Genomic DNA, 16,992 nt, shown 5'->3' with positions numbered 1-16,992 from the left:
TGTATGCCGCCCGTCTCCGTAGGCTCAGGGCGCCTAACAACAATAATGAAGCAACATGTAACAAATCTAATATTTAAAATATTTAAAATCATTTCAAAAAAACCCTTATTAGAAAACCAAACATACACACAAGCATACCATGCATAAATTGTATAGGCCTAGGGGGAAGGGAATATCTCAGTTCCCCCATGCCTGACGACAAAGTTGGGTTTTAAGGAGCTTACGAAAGGTGAGGAGGGCAGGGGCAATTCTGATCTCTGGGGGGAGTTGGTTCCAGAGGGTTGGGGCCGCCGCAGAGAAGGCTCTTCCCCTGGGTCCCACCAAACGACATTGTTTAGTCAACGGGATGGTTTTAGAGGGCTGGAATAATATAATTAACTCAGTTCTACCCAATACTGTAAAGACCCAGACCCTGGCCTGACCTAAACACCCAGACCCACTCTACTGACCCCTAATTGTTTGCTTTGCGGTAACACGGTGCACCACAGTCACTGCGCTGGAGTGTTTGCGTGGTTTCTGTGCTCGGCTGCTCTCAGTAGGCGGTTGGGGTCCGCTCCAGTGCGAGGATGAAAGAGCTCACCGCGTCTGCCGGGACTCCTCCGGTTATTGTTATTATTATTATTTATTGGATTTGTATGCCGCCCCTCTCCGTAGACTCGGGGCGGCTAACAACAATGATAAAAACAACATGTAACAATCCAGTACTAAAACAACTAAAAAACCCTTATTTCTAAAACCAAACATACATGCAAACAAACATACCATGCATCAAGTTAGAGATGACCAGATATTCGTAATTCCTCAACAGAATTTGTTATTTTATTATTATTTATTTATTTATTGGATTTGTATGCCGCCCCTCTCCTAAGACTCTGGGCGGCTAACAGCAACATGAAACAGCATATAACAATAATCCAATACTAAAAACAGTTAAAAACCCATTATTATAAAAAACCAAACATACATACAGACATGCCATGCATAAAATTGTAAAGGCCTAGGGGGAAAGAGTATCTCAATTCCCCCATGCCTGACAGTAGAGGTGGGTTTTAAGGAGCTTACGAAAGGCGAGGAGGGTGGGGGCAATTCTAATCTCGGGAGGGAGGGGGGGCTGCTTCCAGAGGGCTGGGGCCGCCACAGAGAAGGCTCTTCCCCCGGGTCCCGCCAAATGACATTGTTTACTTGATGGGTTCCTGCTTTCCTCATGATTCATCAGGAAAGCAGGAACCGGAGTTCCCGGCAGACGCGGTGAGCTCTTTCATCCTCACACTGGAGCGGACCCCGACCTCCGCGGACCGGTCCCAGATAGCGGGTGGGCCGGTCACAGACAGTGGGCGGGCCGAATGCAGCCCACGGACCGCCTCTTGCCCAGGTCTGGACTAGATGATTCACACACTCACCTGCTATTTTGTGTTTCTCTTTACATTTTCAGATTTGTTCAAACGCTCACCCACATCCTTAAAGGAAACATTGGGACGGGACTTCTAAGCCTCCCTCTCGCCATGAAAAATGCAGGCATTCTGGTAAGTTTCAGTCGGAGCCCAGCTATGGAGGACCCTGAATGTTGAGAGTTGGCTGTTGAGGCCTGCCACAAAATGGCCAGGTTTGCATAACACATGAAACAATGGTGGGAGATTTAGCATATTGAGAGCCATGCAGAGGTTAGAATGCAGTAATGCAGGCTACTTCTGCTGCCTGCCAGCTGCCTGCATTTTATTTTATTTAATTTATTTATTTTATTTATTAGATTTGTATGCCGCCCCTCTCCGAAGACTCGGGGCGGCTCACAACAGCAATAAAAACAATATAACAGTGGAACAAATCTAATATTAAAAAAATAAAACCCTATCATTATTTAAAAAACCAAACAGCAATATTCATACCAAACAAAAAACAAAGTATCAAAAAGCCTGGGGGAAAGGTGTGTCAGCTCCCCCATGCCTGGCGGTATAAATGAGTCTTAAGTAGTTTACGAAAGACAGGAAGGGTGGGGGCAGTTCTAATCTCCGGGGGGAGTTGGTTCCAGAGGGCCGGGGCCACCACAGAGAAGGCTCTTCCCCTGGGTCCCGCCAAGCGACATTGTTTAGTCGACGTGACCCGGAGAAGGCCAACTCTGTGGGACCTTATTGGTCGCTGGGATTCGTGCGGTAGCAGGCGGTTCCGGAGGTACTCTGGTCCAATGCCATGTAGGGCTTTAAAGGTCATGACCAACACTTTGAATTGTGACCGGAAACTGATTGGCAGCCAATGCAAGCCACGGAGTGTTGAAGAAACGTGGGCGAATCTTGGAAGCCCCACGATGGCTCTCGCGGCTGCGTTCTGCACGATCTGAAGTTTCCGAACACTTTTCAGAGGTAGCCCCATGTAGAGAGCGTTGCAGTAATCGAACCTTGAGGTGATGAGGGCATGAGTGACTGTGAGCAATGACTCCCTGTCCAAATAGGGCCGCAACTGGTGCACCAGGCGAACCTGGGCAAACGCCCTCCTCGCCACAGCCGAAAGATGATGTTCCAATGTCAGCTGTGGATCGAGGAGTAGTAGTTAGTAGTCCCCCCCCCCCCCCCAGGGTAATGGACGGACAGATGGAATTGTCCTTGGGAGGCAAGACCCACAGCCACTCCGTCTTGTCTGGGTTGAGTTTGAGTTTGTTGACACCCATCCAGGCCCCAACAGCCTCCAGGCACCGGCACATGACTTCCACTTGCCATATAGTCTATTTGTTTCTCACTGGGCTCAAGGTCGACTCAGCCTTCCATCCTTCCGAGGTGGGTAAAATGAGGACCCAGATTGCTGGGGGCAATGGACTGACTGTAAACCTTCCATCCTTCAGATTGTTGCAGGGTAATCTGCTGATACTTTAAACTGCCCAGAGAATGCTGTAAAGCACTATGAGACACTATGTAAGCCTAAATGCTATGGTGAAAAGCTAACATGCAAATGACATAAATTGCTGTTGGTCTGTTCTGTGCAAAGTTCTTTATTTTGAGGTACAGAATCAAGACTTCACTGTCATTTGAGATGTGGTCAAGCTTGAAACTTGTTTTCTTCATGTATACGACACTAGTACTGCAAAATACAGTGGGGTGGACAAAAAAATGGGAACACCTTGCAGCTCTTCCGTGGAATCCAGATTTGTGACGCTCCTTTCGAACAGTTTAGTGGAAACTGGGTTCTGTATGTGTCTATTGAGCTCTGCAGTGATTTTAGGAGCTGTGGTCTTGCGATCCGCTCTAACAATTCGCTTTAGAGTCCGACGGTCTCTCTCAGACAACCTCGACTTTCTACCAGACCTGTGCTTGGCTGAGGATGTTTTCCCTTCTCTTTCAAAAGCAGTCATTACTTTTGAGACATCACCTCTTGAAACGCCAAACATTCGGGCACTTTCTGTTACACTAGCGCCTGCCATTCGAGCACCAACAATTTGGCCTCTTTGAAAGTCTGAGAGGTCTGCCATTTCTAGAAGGTTATAACCAATTTCCTTAAATTTCTGTTAAAAAAAAAAGGTAGTTTAAAAAAACATATCAAATAACAGAATTTTTTAAAAAAACATTTAAATGTGTCAAGTTTTGATTGATTTGAACATGTTCAAGCATTATGATGCCAAAAAGTCAAGTGTTTCCATTTTTCTGTCCACCCCCTGTACCACAAATGTTATAGTCATCCAGCAAGACAGAGGAGAAATTGAGGACAAAATTTATAATTTACGTATTCCCATCCTGAATTGGAATGACATGCAAACATTGAACTACAGCAATCCAGAGGTTTTGTATTTTTAGGAACCTAACAGAGATGACAAAAGCATGGACAGCTGGATTTTCTTTTCTGATAACTTTGCAAATCTTCCAGATCTGTTTTCTGCTCACTCCTGCAAATTTCTTTGCAAATTGGTTGCTAATCTTTGTTGCTTTTTCCATGCAGCTTGGACCAATCAATCTTCTTATCATTGGAATTATATCAGTTCACTGCATGCACATTTTGGTACGATGCAGCCAGTATCTATCGGTCAGGTTAGTATGTCTCTAACTTATTTTGTCAATGTCGTTGGAAATCAAGCCAGCAAATATTTTCAGTCTATATTTCTATGTAGGACATCAAGTTTAGGGATAGACCATTCCTTTGCAGACACTATGGGAGGAATAAAAGCTATTAGCAGGTTAGATTTGTGGATTTGTTTTGTTTTATATTGTATTGGTTTGTTCTGTGCCATGGGGATTAATGGAGTTAGTGTGCCCACCATATTTCTCTGTTGGTTGTAGGAGAGGAAACCTTTTTGTCCTCTGGGATTTGCTCATCTACAAACCAAGCAGGCTGGCAGAAGGAATTCAGAAATCTGTCCCCTTCTCTCCAGTCTGTTCAACTGCATAAAATTCCTGGTCACCATTTGATTAGCTTGGTGAATTTGAATATTATACCCTTTGTGTTTTTCTGGACTTTAGACAGACAGATGATCTATCAGATAGTTTAAGTTTAAGTTTAAGTTTAATCAGATTTGTATGCCGCCCCTCTCCGCAGACTCGGGGCGGCTCACAGCAACAGCAACACAATGTACAACACATCCAATATTTAAATTAATTTTAAAAACCCCACAAGTTAAAACCAATCATACACACTAGCGTACCATACATAAATTTTATAAGCCTAGGGAGAACGAACATGTCAATTCCCCCATGCCTGACAACAGAGGTGGGTTTTAAGGAGCTTACGAAAGGCTAGGAGGGTGGGGGCAACTCTGATGTCTGGGGGGAGTTGGTTCCAAAGGGTCGGGGCCGCCACAGAGAAGGCTCTTCCCCTAGGCCCCGCCAACCAACATTGTTTAGTTGACGGGACCCGGAGAAGGCCAACTCTGTGGGACCTAACTGGTCGCTGGGATTTGTGCGGCAGAAGGCGGTCCCAGAGATATTCTAGATGATAGGCAGACAGACAGATAGAAAAATAGATAGAGGGGTAGATAATCTCAGATGATAGATAGATAGATAGATAGATAGATAGATAGATGGATGGATGGATGGATGGATGGATGGATGGATGGATGGATAGAATAGATAGATGATAGATAGATGATAAATAGCTAGATAGCTAGATAATTCTATCAGATAGATGGATAGATAATCTCGGATAGAAGATAGATAGATAGATAGATAGATAGATAGATAGATAGATAGATAGATAGATAATTCTATCAGATAGATGGATAATCTCAGATAGAAGATAGATAGATAGATAGATAGATAGATAGATAGATAGATAGATGGATGGATGGATGGATGGATGGATGGATGGATGGATGGATGGATAGAATAGATAGATGATAGATAGATGATAAATAGCTAGATAGCTAGATAGCTAGATAATTCTATCAGATAGATGGATAGATAATCTCAGATAGAAGATAGACAGACAGATAGATAGATAGATAGATAGATATAAATAGATAGATAGATAGATAGATAGATAGATAGATAGATAGAGATTGCATGGATGGATGGATGGATGGATAGAATAGATAGATGATAGATAGATAGATAGAGATTGCATGGATGGATGGATGGATGGATGGATGGATAGAATAGATAGATGATAGATAGATAGATAGATAATTCTATCAGATAGATGGATAGATAATCTCAGATAGAAGATAGATAGATAGATAAATGGATGGATGGATGGATGGATAGATAGATCTAAATGAAATTTATTAATGAGATTGATGAGATGGAAATTGATATATTAATAAGTATTAAGGATGGTTATAACACTTATTGATGGTTTTTTCTTTATTTTGTTATTGTTCTTTTTTCTTTTATTACTATATATACTGTATTACTAAAAGAGAGAAGGAAATAATTTGAAATTTATTGTTCATGCTTGTCTTTTATTTCTCCTTTAGAATTTAATAATAGTTAGGTTATATAAGGTTTTTTAGTTTTTCAGAAAAATGTATAAAAGAGGATGGAAGCATACTGGCTTAGCGTTGAAGATAATAAAGAGATATTGTTTGTATTAATTACTTGAAGGAATATCAATGATTAAATTAAAATACAAGACAATTGGTTTATCTGGATGACAAAATTAGAAAGTTGGCAACATGGAAAAAATGATGTATAATATACCGAAATCAAATAAGTATGAATTTAGAATTTTTTGTGATTATATATGTCTTACTGACACGATACTGCTTTTTATTGTAATGAAAATAGATGGTATATACACAGTCTGTGGAGAGGGGAAAAAAAAAATTACTCCGAACATTTGCAAGCAGTGAACAAAGAACTTGATCTTCTTTTAGTCCCAATTGAAGGAGAAATATTTACTTTTCTTTTTTCTTGACAGATTGAAAATACCTTTCTTAGGGTATAGCGACACCGTTAGCCATGCTATGGAAACATGTCCCTTTCCTTTATTACAGAAACGATCATATTGGGGAAGGTAAGAGCTGTTTTTGCATGGATTCACTTATTTTTTAATGCAGAGAATTATGCTTTCAGGTTCCGCAATAACAGAACAGAATGGATCAGAAAAATCCCCCCAGTCTCTGCCTGAAAAGGGAAATCCCTGATCTGTTGCCATGATCATAGTGATCTACTATGCCAGTAGTTCTGAACCTTTCTAGTGCCGCGACCCCTTAATACAGTTCCTTATGTTGTGGTGACCCCTAACCATAAGTCTAGCGCCAATTCTTCTTCTTATTATTATTCATTAGATTTGTATGCTGCCCCTCTCCGTAGACTCGGGGCGGCTTACAGCAATGATAAAAACAACATACAATGACAAATCTAATAGTTAGAATCTAAAATAACAATAATACATTTAAAAAGTCTAAAAAACAAGAAACCCCAATATATAAAAAACATACATACAGTCATATCATACACACACACAAAAAAACCCTACATAGGCAGGGGGAGCTGTTTCAGTTCCCCCACGCTTGACGAAAGAGGTGGGTTTTAAGGAGTTTGTGAAAGGCAAGGAGGGTGGGGGCAGTTCTAATCTCTGGAGGGAGCTGACTCCGGAGGGTCGGAGCCGCCACAGAGAAGGCTCTTCCTCTGGGTCCCGCCAAACAACATTGTTTAGTTGACGGGACCCGGAGGAGACCAACTCTGTGGGACCTAACCAGTCATTGGGATGCGTGCGGCAGAAGGCAGTCTCATAGATAACCTGGTCTGGTGCCAACAGAGCTTTAAGCTGATTGGCAGGAAGGTCAGAGGGACACCCCCACTGTAAACGCCTGATTGGTTGGATTATAAAAATAAGTTCTAAGGCAACAGAATAGAAGATTTAGTTCCTAACACCATGGGAAATTTGTCTTTTCCCATGGTCTTCTTAGGCGACCCTGGGAAATGGTCGTTTGACCCCCAAAGAGGTCCCGACACCCAGATTGAGAACTACTGCACTATGCCCTCTTAGGAGGCCCAAGAGCTACAGTTCTTACACAACTGAACAATGTCATACTGTATTGGGAATTTATACAATATATATTCTCCTTTCCCTGTTCTGTAGCTTTTCCCTGTTACCGAACAACATCTCTGCAGCCCCTGAAGTTAGACTAGGGATCGACAACCTTAAACACTCAACGAGTCACAAAGGTCCTAACAGGATGCCCCCTGTTCAATTCTGGAGCTGACCGGCAATCTGGTTCTATTGTGGTTTAGGCAAGATGTGACCAAATAATTCTAGTTTTGATACTGTTGAATGCTAAAAAGTCAAGATGGTTTATACCTTGTTTATCACAGAAAGGAAATGCAGGTAGCTCTCACCTTTCAAACAATATTAGCACTATTAAAAGTTAAAATGGACCTACTTGGGGACTACTTAATCACAGTGATACCTCGTCTTACAAATGCCTCGTCATACAAACTTTTCGGGGTTTAAGATTTTTTTGCCTCTTCTTACAAACTATTTTCACCTTACAAACCCACTGCCGACGCTGGGATGCCCCGCCTCCAGACTTCCGTTGCCAGTGAAGCACCTGTTTTTGCACTGCTGGGATTCCCCTGCAGCATCACAAAAACACGAAAGTCTGGCGGTGGGGTTTCCCATGGAGGGGAGCCTCAGGGGAATCCCAGCAGCGCAAAAACGGGCGCTTCGGCTGGCAAAAGGGGTGAATTTTGGGCTTGCACGCATTAAATTGCTTTTCCATTGATTGCTATGGGAAACATTGTTTCATCTTACAAACTTTTCACCTTACGAACCTCGTCCCGGAACCAATTAAGTTTGTAAGACAAGGTATCACTGTACTTGGATTTAAAGTTCATGTGACTGATATATTTTACCACCACTAATCTGTAACCTTTGAACATCGTATAATTGGAAAATACAATTATGCACTCCCACATTCCTCTTTTATTCATCTAGTGGGGTTTATCCAAAATTTGAGAAAAAAGCAGTTGTGTTGCTTCTACATAAAGGAATAAATAGGCTAAAAATGTTCTAAAAACAATCCAGTGTCATCAGTAGTGGAAAATCAAAAATGCCAATTAAAACACTGCCTTCAAAATACAAACCATTTCAATTTGATTACCATAGCTTGCTTGAGTCTGCTAATCCAAGGCAGGGTGAAACGAGGCCACCTAAAAATAAAAGTATTAACTGTTCTCACTGGAGATATAAACCAGTAGATGCCATTAAAACAAATGAGTAAGCACTGTGTACCCCTTCTTCTGATGCATTTGATGTGTTTTCATCATCATTGCTTTACTGCATTGCCAAGGCTACAACTAACTAAAAAAAAACCTTATTTTGCTTCTCATTGTGTTTCCTAGATGTGTTGTTGACTTCTTCCTTGTGGTTACCCAGCTGGGATTTTGTAGTGTTTATTTCGTATTCTTAGCTGAAAATATGAAGCAAGTAAGTACAACAAATATTGTTTGGATGTGGGTTATGTTGTTGCCACCTGTGCATCTTATCTGTGGTATTTTTCCCCCCATCCTGCGTTCTCCTCTTGATTGCTTGATTGCTCTTCAAAAGCTTCTTGTTTTCCTAGAAAGGAGTAGGACAAATTTCTAAAAGATGCATCATGGGACTCACTGCTCACAGTCACTCATGCCCTCATCACCTCGAGGTTCGACTACTGTAATGCTCTCTACATGGGGCTACTTTTGAAAAGTGTTCGGAAACTTCAGATCGTGCAGAATGCAGCTGCGAGAGCAATCATGAGCTTTCCTAAATATGTCCATGTCACACCAACACTCCGCAGTCTGCATTGGTTGCCGATCAGTTTCTGGTCACAATTCAAAGTGTTGGTTATGACCTTTAAAGCCCTTCATGGCATCGGACCAGAATATCTCCGGGACCGCCTTCTGCTGCACGAATCCCAGTGACCAGTTAAGTCCCATAGGGTTGACCTTCTCCGGGTCCCGTCAACTAAACAATGTCGTCTGGCGGGTCCCAGGGGAAGAGCCTTCTCTGTGGCAGCCCTGACTCTCTGGAACCAGTTCCCCCTGGAGATTAGAACTGCCCCTACCCTCCTTGCTTTCCGTAAACTCCTTAAAACTCACCTCTGCCATCTGTGCCAACAGATAAGCCTCCGCGTGCCACCTGGTATAGGGTCTGCTTGGGCAGGGGTTGGACTAGATGACCTACAAGACCCCTTCCAACCCTGTTAATCTGTATCTATGGTCAATGCTTTGATTTATTTCTAAACAAGAACAAAGGTGAGATACAAATACATAAACGTAAACATAAAATAAACACAAATATAAGCCAGCCAGAGTCATTTTAAGTCACGTGGCCTCTAAATAATATACATAAATACCCAAGCTGAGTTTTGCAAAAGGACAAAAATTGAATGTGAGCTTTATCAAAATTGGGATGTTTTGCTGCCAAGCATTAGCTACGTGATCTTGAAACGTGAAAAAGTCCCACTTGCTTCGCTAAACTAAATTGGATTGGGGACCTGATCTAAGATACTCAGTTTCAACAGTAGGGGGAGCCCAAAGGATTCTATTCCTTCCGCTGCTGGTTGTATTGTAATTCTCTTTTCTTGCAAAAAATGCATCTTCGCCCTGCAAAAAAAAATAAATCACATGTATGTAGGGAAATTAGTCGGGATAACCAACTATTGATCAGGATCAATCTCTTTTATAGTGATATTCGTGGCTCTTACTCAGAACCAAGAAAGCTTGTCTTCTTTGCAGTGATCCTTTTGTGCTGTTTGGTACTCCTTGATTTTGTCATGTTCCCTTCACATTTAATCATTCATTCATTCATTCATTCATTCATTCATTCATTCATTCATTCATTCATTCATTCATTCATTCATTCATCCATTCATTCATGCAGTTAGTCAGTCAAGAGCCTCAAGACCCATCTATGTTGCCAGGCATGGGGCAATTAGATCATGCCCCCCTTTTCTGACCATTAAATGTTATGTGTGGATGTGATTGAGTTGTTGACTGCTTTTTTAATGTAATGGGATTTTAGCTTAGAGTTTTTAATTATTAGATTTGTACACATATTGTTTTTGGATTGTGTTCTGTGAGCCGCTCCGAATCTTTGGAGAGGGGCAGCATACAAGTCTAATAAGTAAGTAAGTAAGTAAGTAAGTAAGTAAGTAAGTAAGTAAGTAAGTAAGTAAGTAAGTAAGTAAGTAAGTAAGTAAATAAATGCATACATACATACATACATACATACATACATACATACATACATACATACATAAAATTACACTGAGAGCACATACACCATTGGCATTTGATATTGTATTGTATTATATTTTAATTTGAGGTATGTAAATTGGAATCTCTGTAAGGGGTAAAAAACAATAAAAAAAATTATACCCAGAAGAAAAGAAAAGTCCCTTGTGTGTCCAATCACATTTATCCAATAAAATTCTATTCTATTCTAATAAAATAAAATAATAAATAAAATAAAATAAAATAAACTGAGACCATATGCACCAAGAAAATTTCCTTGTGTGTCCAATCAGACTTAGCCAATAAAATTCTATTCTAATAAAATAAAATAAGATGTAAATTAGTATAATATAAATAATATAATATAATACAAATAAAAAAATTAAATTAAAATAAAATAAATAAAATAAATAAAATAAATAAAATAAATAAAATAAATAAAATAAATAAAATAAATAAAATAAATAAAATAAATAAAAAATAATAATAATAATAAAATAAAATAAAATAAAATCAGCTCTCCTTGCTGGCAGGTTGCTTTTTACCCTGACCTGCTGCTAGGTCTAATAATGCAAAATCCTGGCTAATAATGTTTACTATTCCATTGTAATGAAAACCAGTGGGACCCCAAAGAGCCTTAATAGCATATAATGCCTGGCAAATGATACCAGATGTTTATGCAATAAAATATTTCCCACGCTCAAATAGTTGTTCAGATTACTACAGGTAATTATTCGGGAGACCCTGTGGAGCAACCCCATTATCCCTGTGGTTTAATAGAGAATAGATTGAATGGTCTCTAAAATGTTTTCTTTTCTTTTCCTTTTTGGTGGAGTGATTAACATTGGACAAAACTGCAGGAGATTTTGAATTGGGTGCCTTATTCCTAGCAGTCATCTCTGTTCCTACAGGCTAGTACAGTGGTACCTCTACCTAAGAACGCCTCGACTTACGAACTTTTCTAGAAACACAGAAGAACCAGGTGTTCAAGATTTTTTTTCTAGATAAGACAACGGTTTTTTCTAGATACGAACCGGGTGTTCAAGATTTTTTTGCCTCTTCTCAAGAACCATTTTCCACTTACAAACCCGAGCCTCCGAAACTGTAACTGGAAAAAGCAGGGAGAAACCTCCGCAGGGCCTCTCTAGGAATCTCCTGGGAGGAACAGGGCTGGAAAAGATGGGGAGAAGCCTCCGTGGGGCCTCTCTAGGAATCTCCTGGGAGGAAACAGGGACGGAAAAGGCAGGGAGAAGCCTCCGTGGGACCTCTCTAGGAATCTCCTGGGAAGAACAGGGCTGGAAAAGGCGGGGAGAAGCCTCCGTGGGGCCTCTCTAGGAATCTCCTGGGAGGAACAGGGCTGGAAAAGATGGGGAGAAGCCTCCGTGGGGCCTCTCTAGGAATCTCCTGGGAGGAAACAGGGACGGAAAAGGCAGGGAGAAGCCTCCGTGGGACCTCTCTAGGAATCTCCTGGGAAGAACAGGGCTGGAAAAGGCGGGGAGAAGCCTCCGCAGGGCCTCTCTAGGAATCTCCTGGGAAGAACAGGGCTGGAAAAGGCGGGGAGAAACCTCCGCAGGGCCTCTCTAGGAATCTCCTGGGAGGAACAGGGCTGGAAAAGATGGGGAGAAGCCTCCGTGGGGCCTCTCTAGGAATCTCCTGGGAGGAAACAGGGACGGAAAAGGCAGGGAGAAGCCTCCGTGGGACCTCTCTAGGAATCTCCTGGGAAGAACAGGGCTGGAAAAGGCGGGGAGAAGCCTCCGTGGGGCCTCTCTAGGAATCTCCTGGGAGGAACAGGGCTGGAAAAGGCAGGGAAAAGCCTCTGTGGGGCCTCTCTAGGAATCTCCTGGGAGGAACAGGGCTGGAAAAGGTGGGGAGAAGCCCCTGTGAGGCCTCTCTAGGAATCTCCTGGGAGGAAACAGGGCTGGAAAAGGCAGGGAGAAGCCTCCGTGGGGCCTCTCTAGGAATCTCCTGGGAGTAAACAGGGCCGGAAAAGGCAGAGAGTAGTCTCCGTGGAGCCTCTCTAGGAATCTCCTGGGAGGAAACAAGGCCTCCACCCTCCCTATGGTTTCCCCAATCGCACACATTATTTGCTTTTACATTGATTCCTATGGGAAAAATTACTGCTTCTTACAAACTTTTCTACTTAAGAACCTGGTCACGGAACGAATTAAGTTCGTAAGTAGAGGTACCCCTGTATTAACTTTTTTTCCTAGCTTGGAGGAAAGTCTTAAAGGAAATTGCAATTCGAAGCCAAACCTCCCTCTTTTTTTAATGAAATGTAAGACAGTTTGCAGTCTTCATACTTCTTGTGTGAATCGCAGATTTTATTATGTGAGAATTGAAATACTACTGAAACTCCTGTCTGAGGGCGAAGGTTTGTTAGAAACATAGAAGATTGACAGTAGAAAAAGACCTCATAGTTCATCATAGTCCATGAACAGTGCAGTCAGGTGGTAGGGAAACAAGCAGGAAGAGGGAGATTATGATCCTGCTATATAGAGTGCTGGTGAGACCACATTTGGAATACTGTGTTCAGTTCTGGAGACCTCACCTACAAAAAGATATTGACAAAATTGAACAGGTCCAAAGATGGGCTACAAGAATGGTGGAAGGTCTTAAGCATAAAACGTATCAGGAAAGACTTAATGAACTCAATCTGTATAGTCTGGAGGACAGAAGGAAAAGGGGGGATATGATTGAAACATTTAAATATGTTAAAGGGTTAAATAAGGTCCAGGAGGGAAGTGTTTTTAATAGGAAAGTGAACACAAGAACAAGGGGACACAATCTGAAGTTAGTTGGGGGAAAGATCAAAAGCAACATGAGAAAATATTATTTTACTGAAAGAGTAGTAGATCCTTGGAACAAACTTCCAGCAGACGTGGTTGATAAATCCACAGTAACTGAATGTAAACATGCCTGGGATAAACATATATCCATCCTAAGATAAAATACAGAAAATAGTATAAGGGCAGACTAGATGGATCATGAGGTCTTTTTCTGCCATCAGTCTTCTATGTTTCTATCTAGTCTGCCCTTATACTATTTCGTGTATTTTATCTTAGGATGGATATATGTTTATCCCAGGCAGGTTTAAATTACTGTGGATTTACTATCCACGTCTGCTGGAAGTTTGTTCCAAGCATCTACTACTCTTTCAGTAAAATAATATTTTCTCATGTTGCTTTTGATCTTTCCCCCAACTAACCTCAGATTGTGCCCCCTTGTTCTTGGGTTCACTTTCCTTGTTCTCCAAACTTGTGGGTGGGTTTTGGAATGTTTCATTATTAGGCTAGGTAACATCTTCAGCGGAGTTTAGATAGTAGGAGGTTGCTACTTACTGCCGCTACCGGTACAATAGCACATGCGCAGAAGCTTAATAATAATAATAATAATAATAATAATAATAATAATAATAATAATAATAATTATTATTATTATTATTATTATTATTTATTAGATTTGTATGCCGCCCCTCTCCGTAGACTCGGGGCGGCTCACAACACAATAAAACAGTTCGTAACAAATCTAATAATTTACAATTTAAAATATTTAAAAAAACCCATTATTAGGCAGACATACGTACAAACATACCATACATAAATTGTATAGGCCCGGGGGAGATATCTCAATTCCTCCATGCCTGACGACAAAGGTGGGTTTTGAGGAGTTTATGAAAGGCAAGGAGGGTAGGCCAGTTCTAATCTCTGGAGGGGGCTGCTTCCAGAGAGTCGGGGCCGCCACAGAGAAGGCTCTTCCCCTGGGGCCTGCCAACCGACATTGTTTAGTTGACGGGACCCGGAGAAGGCCAACTCTGTGGGACCTAATCGGTCGCTGGGATTCGTGCAGCAGAAGGCGGTCTCGGAGATATTCTGGTCCGATGCCATGAAGGGCTTTATAGGTCATAACCAACACTTTGAATTGTGACCGGAAATTGATCAGCAACCAATGCAGACTGCGGAGTGTTGGTGTAACATGGGCATACCTGGGGAAGCCCATGACAGCTCTCGCAGCTGCATGAATCTCATGCCGATGCATGCGCGCCCTCCCACTGGATCTATATGCGACCGCGCTGGTCACCAGGAGAGTTCTGGTAGCGCTGGCGAAGAGAAACCCCCGCCTGCCTACAACCAACTTACGAACCCTTGAGAATCCAAATCAAAGCATGATTGCAAAACTTTTTTTAAATGCCGTCATCATTTCATATGGTCGTTAAGCAAGTCAGTCATAAAACGAGGACTTCATGTAGTGCTCACAATGTTAGATGTACTAATCTCTTTCTCTCTCTCTCTCTCTTTCTCTTTGCTTAATTTACGGCAGGTTTGTGAAGGACACGCTCAAACGAAATCGTATGCTACGAATATCACGGGAATCGCTGGCCCCCCGGACAGAAGGACCATCGATCTGAGATTGTACATGTTATTTTTCCTTCCGTTTGTGATCCTCTTGGTTTTCATTCGAGATCTTAGGCATCTGTCTGTGTTCTCATTCCTGGCAAATATAGCCATGGCTGTCAGCTTGATCATTATTTATCATTATGTTATAGAGGTGAGTAGCAAAATAGCAGTAGCGCTTATATACCACTTCGCGGTGCTTTTGCAGCCTGTTCTAAGCGGGTTAGAGAATCAGCATATTGCCCCCAACAATCTGGGTCGTCATTTTACTATCCTCGGAAGGATGGAAGGTTGAATCAACCTTGGGTCGGTCAGGATTGAACTCCAGTCTGAGTAGGAAGTATTTCTCCCCTGTTTCGTGTTGCAGTGTCACATTTGGTTACCACTTAAGAACATTAATTTAATTTAATTTAATTTAATTTAATTTAATTTAATTTAATTTAATTTAATTTAATTTAATTTAATTTAATTTAATTTAATTTAATTTAATTTAATTTAATTTAATTTAATTTAATTTAATTTAATTTAATTTAATTTAATTTAATTTAATTTAATTTAATTTTATTTTATTTTATTTTATTTTATTTTATTTTATTTTATTTATTTTATTTATTATTTTATTTATTTTACTTTATTTAATTTATTAATTTATTTAGATTTGTATACCGCCCCTCTCCGAAGACTCGGGGCGGCTCACAACAATAAAAACAATATTATAACAAAACAAATCTAATATTAAAAAAAGCATATAAAACCCTATCATATATTTAAAAACCAAACAGCACATTCATACCAAACATGAAACAAAATATAAAGAAGCCTGGGGGGAAAGGTGTCTCAACTCCCCCATGCCTGGCAGTATAAGTGAGTCTTGAGTAATTTATGAAAGACAAGGAGGGTGGGGGCAGCTCTAATCTCCGTGGGAAGTTGATTCCAGAGGGCTGGGGCCGCCACAGAGAAGGCTCTTCCCCTGGGGCCCGCCAAACGACATTGTTTAGTCGATGGGACCCAGAGAAGGCCAACTCTGTGGGACCTTATCGGCCGCTGGGATTCGTGCGGTAGTAGGCGGTCCGGAGGTACATAAGAAGAGTCATGCTGAATCAGGCCAAAGCCCATCGAGTCCAGCATTCTGTGTCACACAGTGGCCCATTGTCCATGGGGATCTTGAGCAGAAAGAGAAGGCAAAACACTCCCTTTCCCTTGACCCCCAACAAACGGTACCCAAGGGAATCCTGCCTGCCTCAACCAACATAGAGGCGGCACTTGGACATCCGTTTCAATAACCACCAATACATTTGGCATCCATGAATGTGTCTAATCCTGCCTTGAAGCTATCAAGACTGACAGCTGTCATGACCTCTTCTGGAACTGAATTCCATAAACCAACGACCCTCTGGATAAAGAAATATTTCCCTTGATTTGTCCTCACTTTCTTACCTCTGAGCTTTAGGGAGTGCCCCCTCGTCCTAGTATTCTGTGATAGAGGAAATAATTTTTCTCTATCCACCTTTTCTGTCCCATGGATGATTTTATACACTTCGATCAAGTCACCCCTTAAACGCCGTCTTTCAAGGCTGAAGAGACCAGGGTGCTGCAACCTGGTTTCCTAAGGGAGGTGCTCCATTTCCTTGATCATTCTTGTTGCCCTTTTTTCCACCTTTTCCGCTTAATGCTGCTTTTACAGCCCTCTCTAAGCAGTTTACAGGATCAGCATATCGCCCCCAACAATCTGTGTCCTCATTTTACCCACCTCGGAAGGATGGAAGGCTGAGTCAACCTTGAAGCCGGTGGTGAGATTTGAACTGCCGAACTACAGCTAGCAGTTAGCTGAAGTAGCCTGCCTTGCTGCACTCTACCCACTGTGTCACCCCGGCTCAAGGTGGCTTCTTTGAAGAAAGAAAAACTGCTGTTCTTGAAACTGTTGTAAAGTTTGTTTTAGCTATAGATCTCCATTCTGATTTCTCTCCCTA

The 16,992-nt window shown here is 41.6% G+C and overlaps 1 protein-coding gene across 1 annotated transcript in view; it reads left to right on the top strand.

Annotated features, from left to right (window-relative positions):
• SLC36A4 (solute carrier family 36 member 4) overlaps nucleotides 1-16,992 on the top strand; it is a 54,263-nt gene that overhangs the window by 16,477 nt on the left and 20,794 nt on the right. Inside the window, exons 3-7 of the mRNA XM_070751649.1 lie at nucleotides 1,433-1,523; nucleotides 3,919-4,007; nucleotides 6,331-6,426; nucleotides 8,760-8,844; nucleotides 14,949-15,176. Coding sequence (XP_070607750.1) covers nucleotides 1,433-1,523; nucleotides 3,919-4,007; nucleotides 6,331-6,426; nucleotides 8,760-8,844; nucleotides 14,949-15,176 — 589 coding nt within the window. The remainder of the gene's footprint in view (nucleotides 1-1,432; nucleotides 1,524-3,918; nucleotides 4,008-6,330; nucleotides 6,427-8,759; nucleotides 8,845-14,948; nucleotides 15,177-16,992) is intronic.

This window comes from Erythrolamprus reginae, chromosome 4 (genome assembly GCF_031021105.1).
Source record: "Erythrolamprus reginae isolate rEryReg1 chromosome 4, rEryReg1.hap1, whole genome shotgun sequence".
NCBI classification, from domain to species: Eukaryota; Metazoa; Chordata; class Lepidosauria; order Squamata; family Dipsadidae; genus Erythrolamprus; species Erythrolamprus reginae.
Note: the sequence above shows the minus strand (reverse complement) of the source record. Positions and strands in the feature narration are given on the sequence as shown.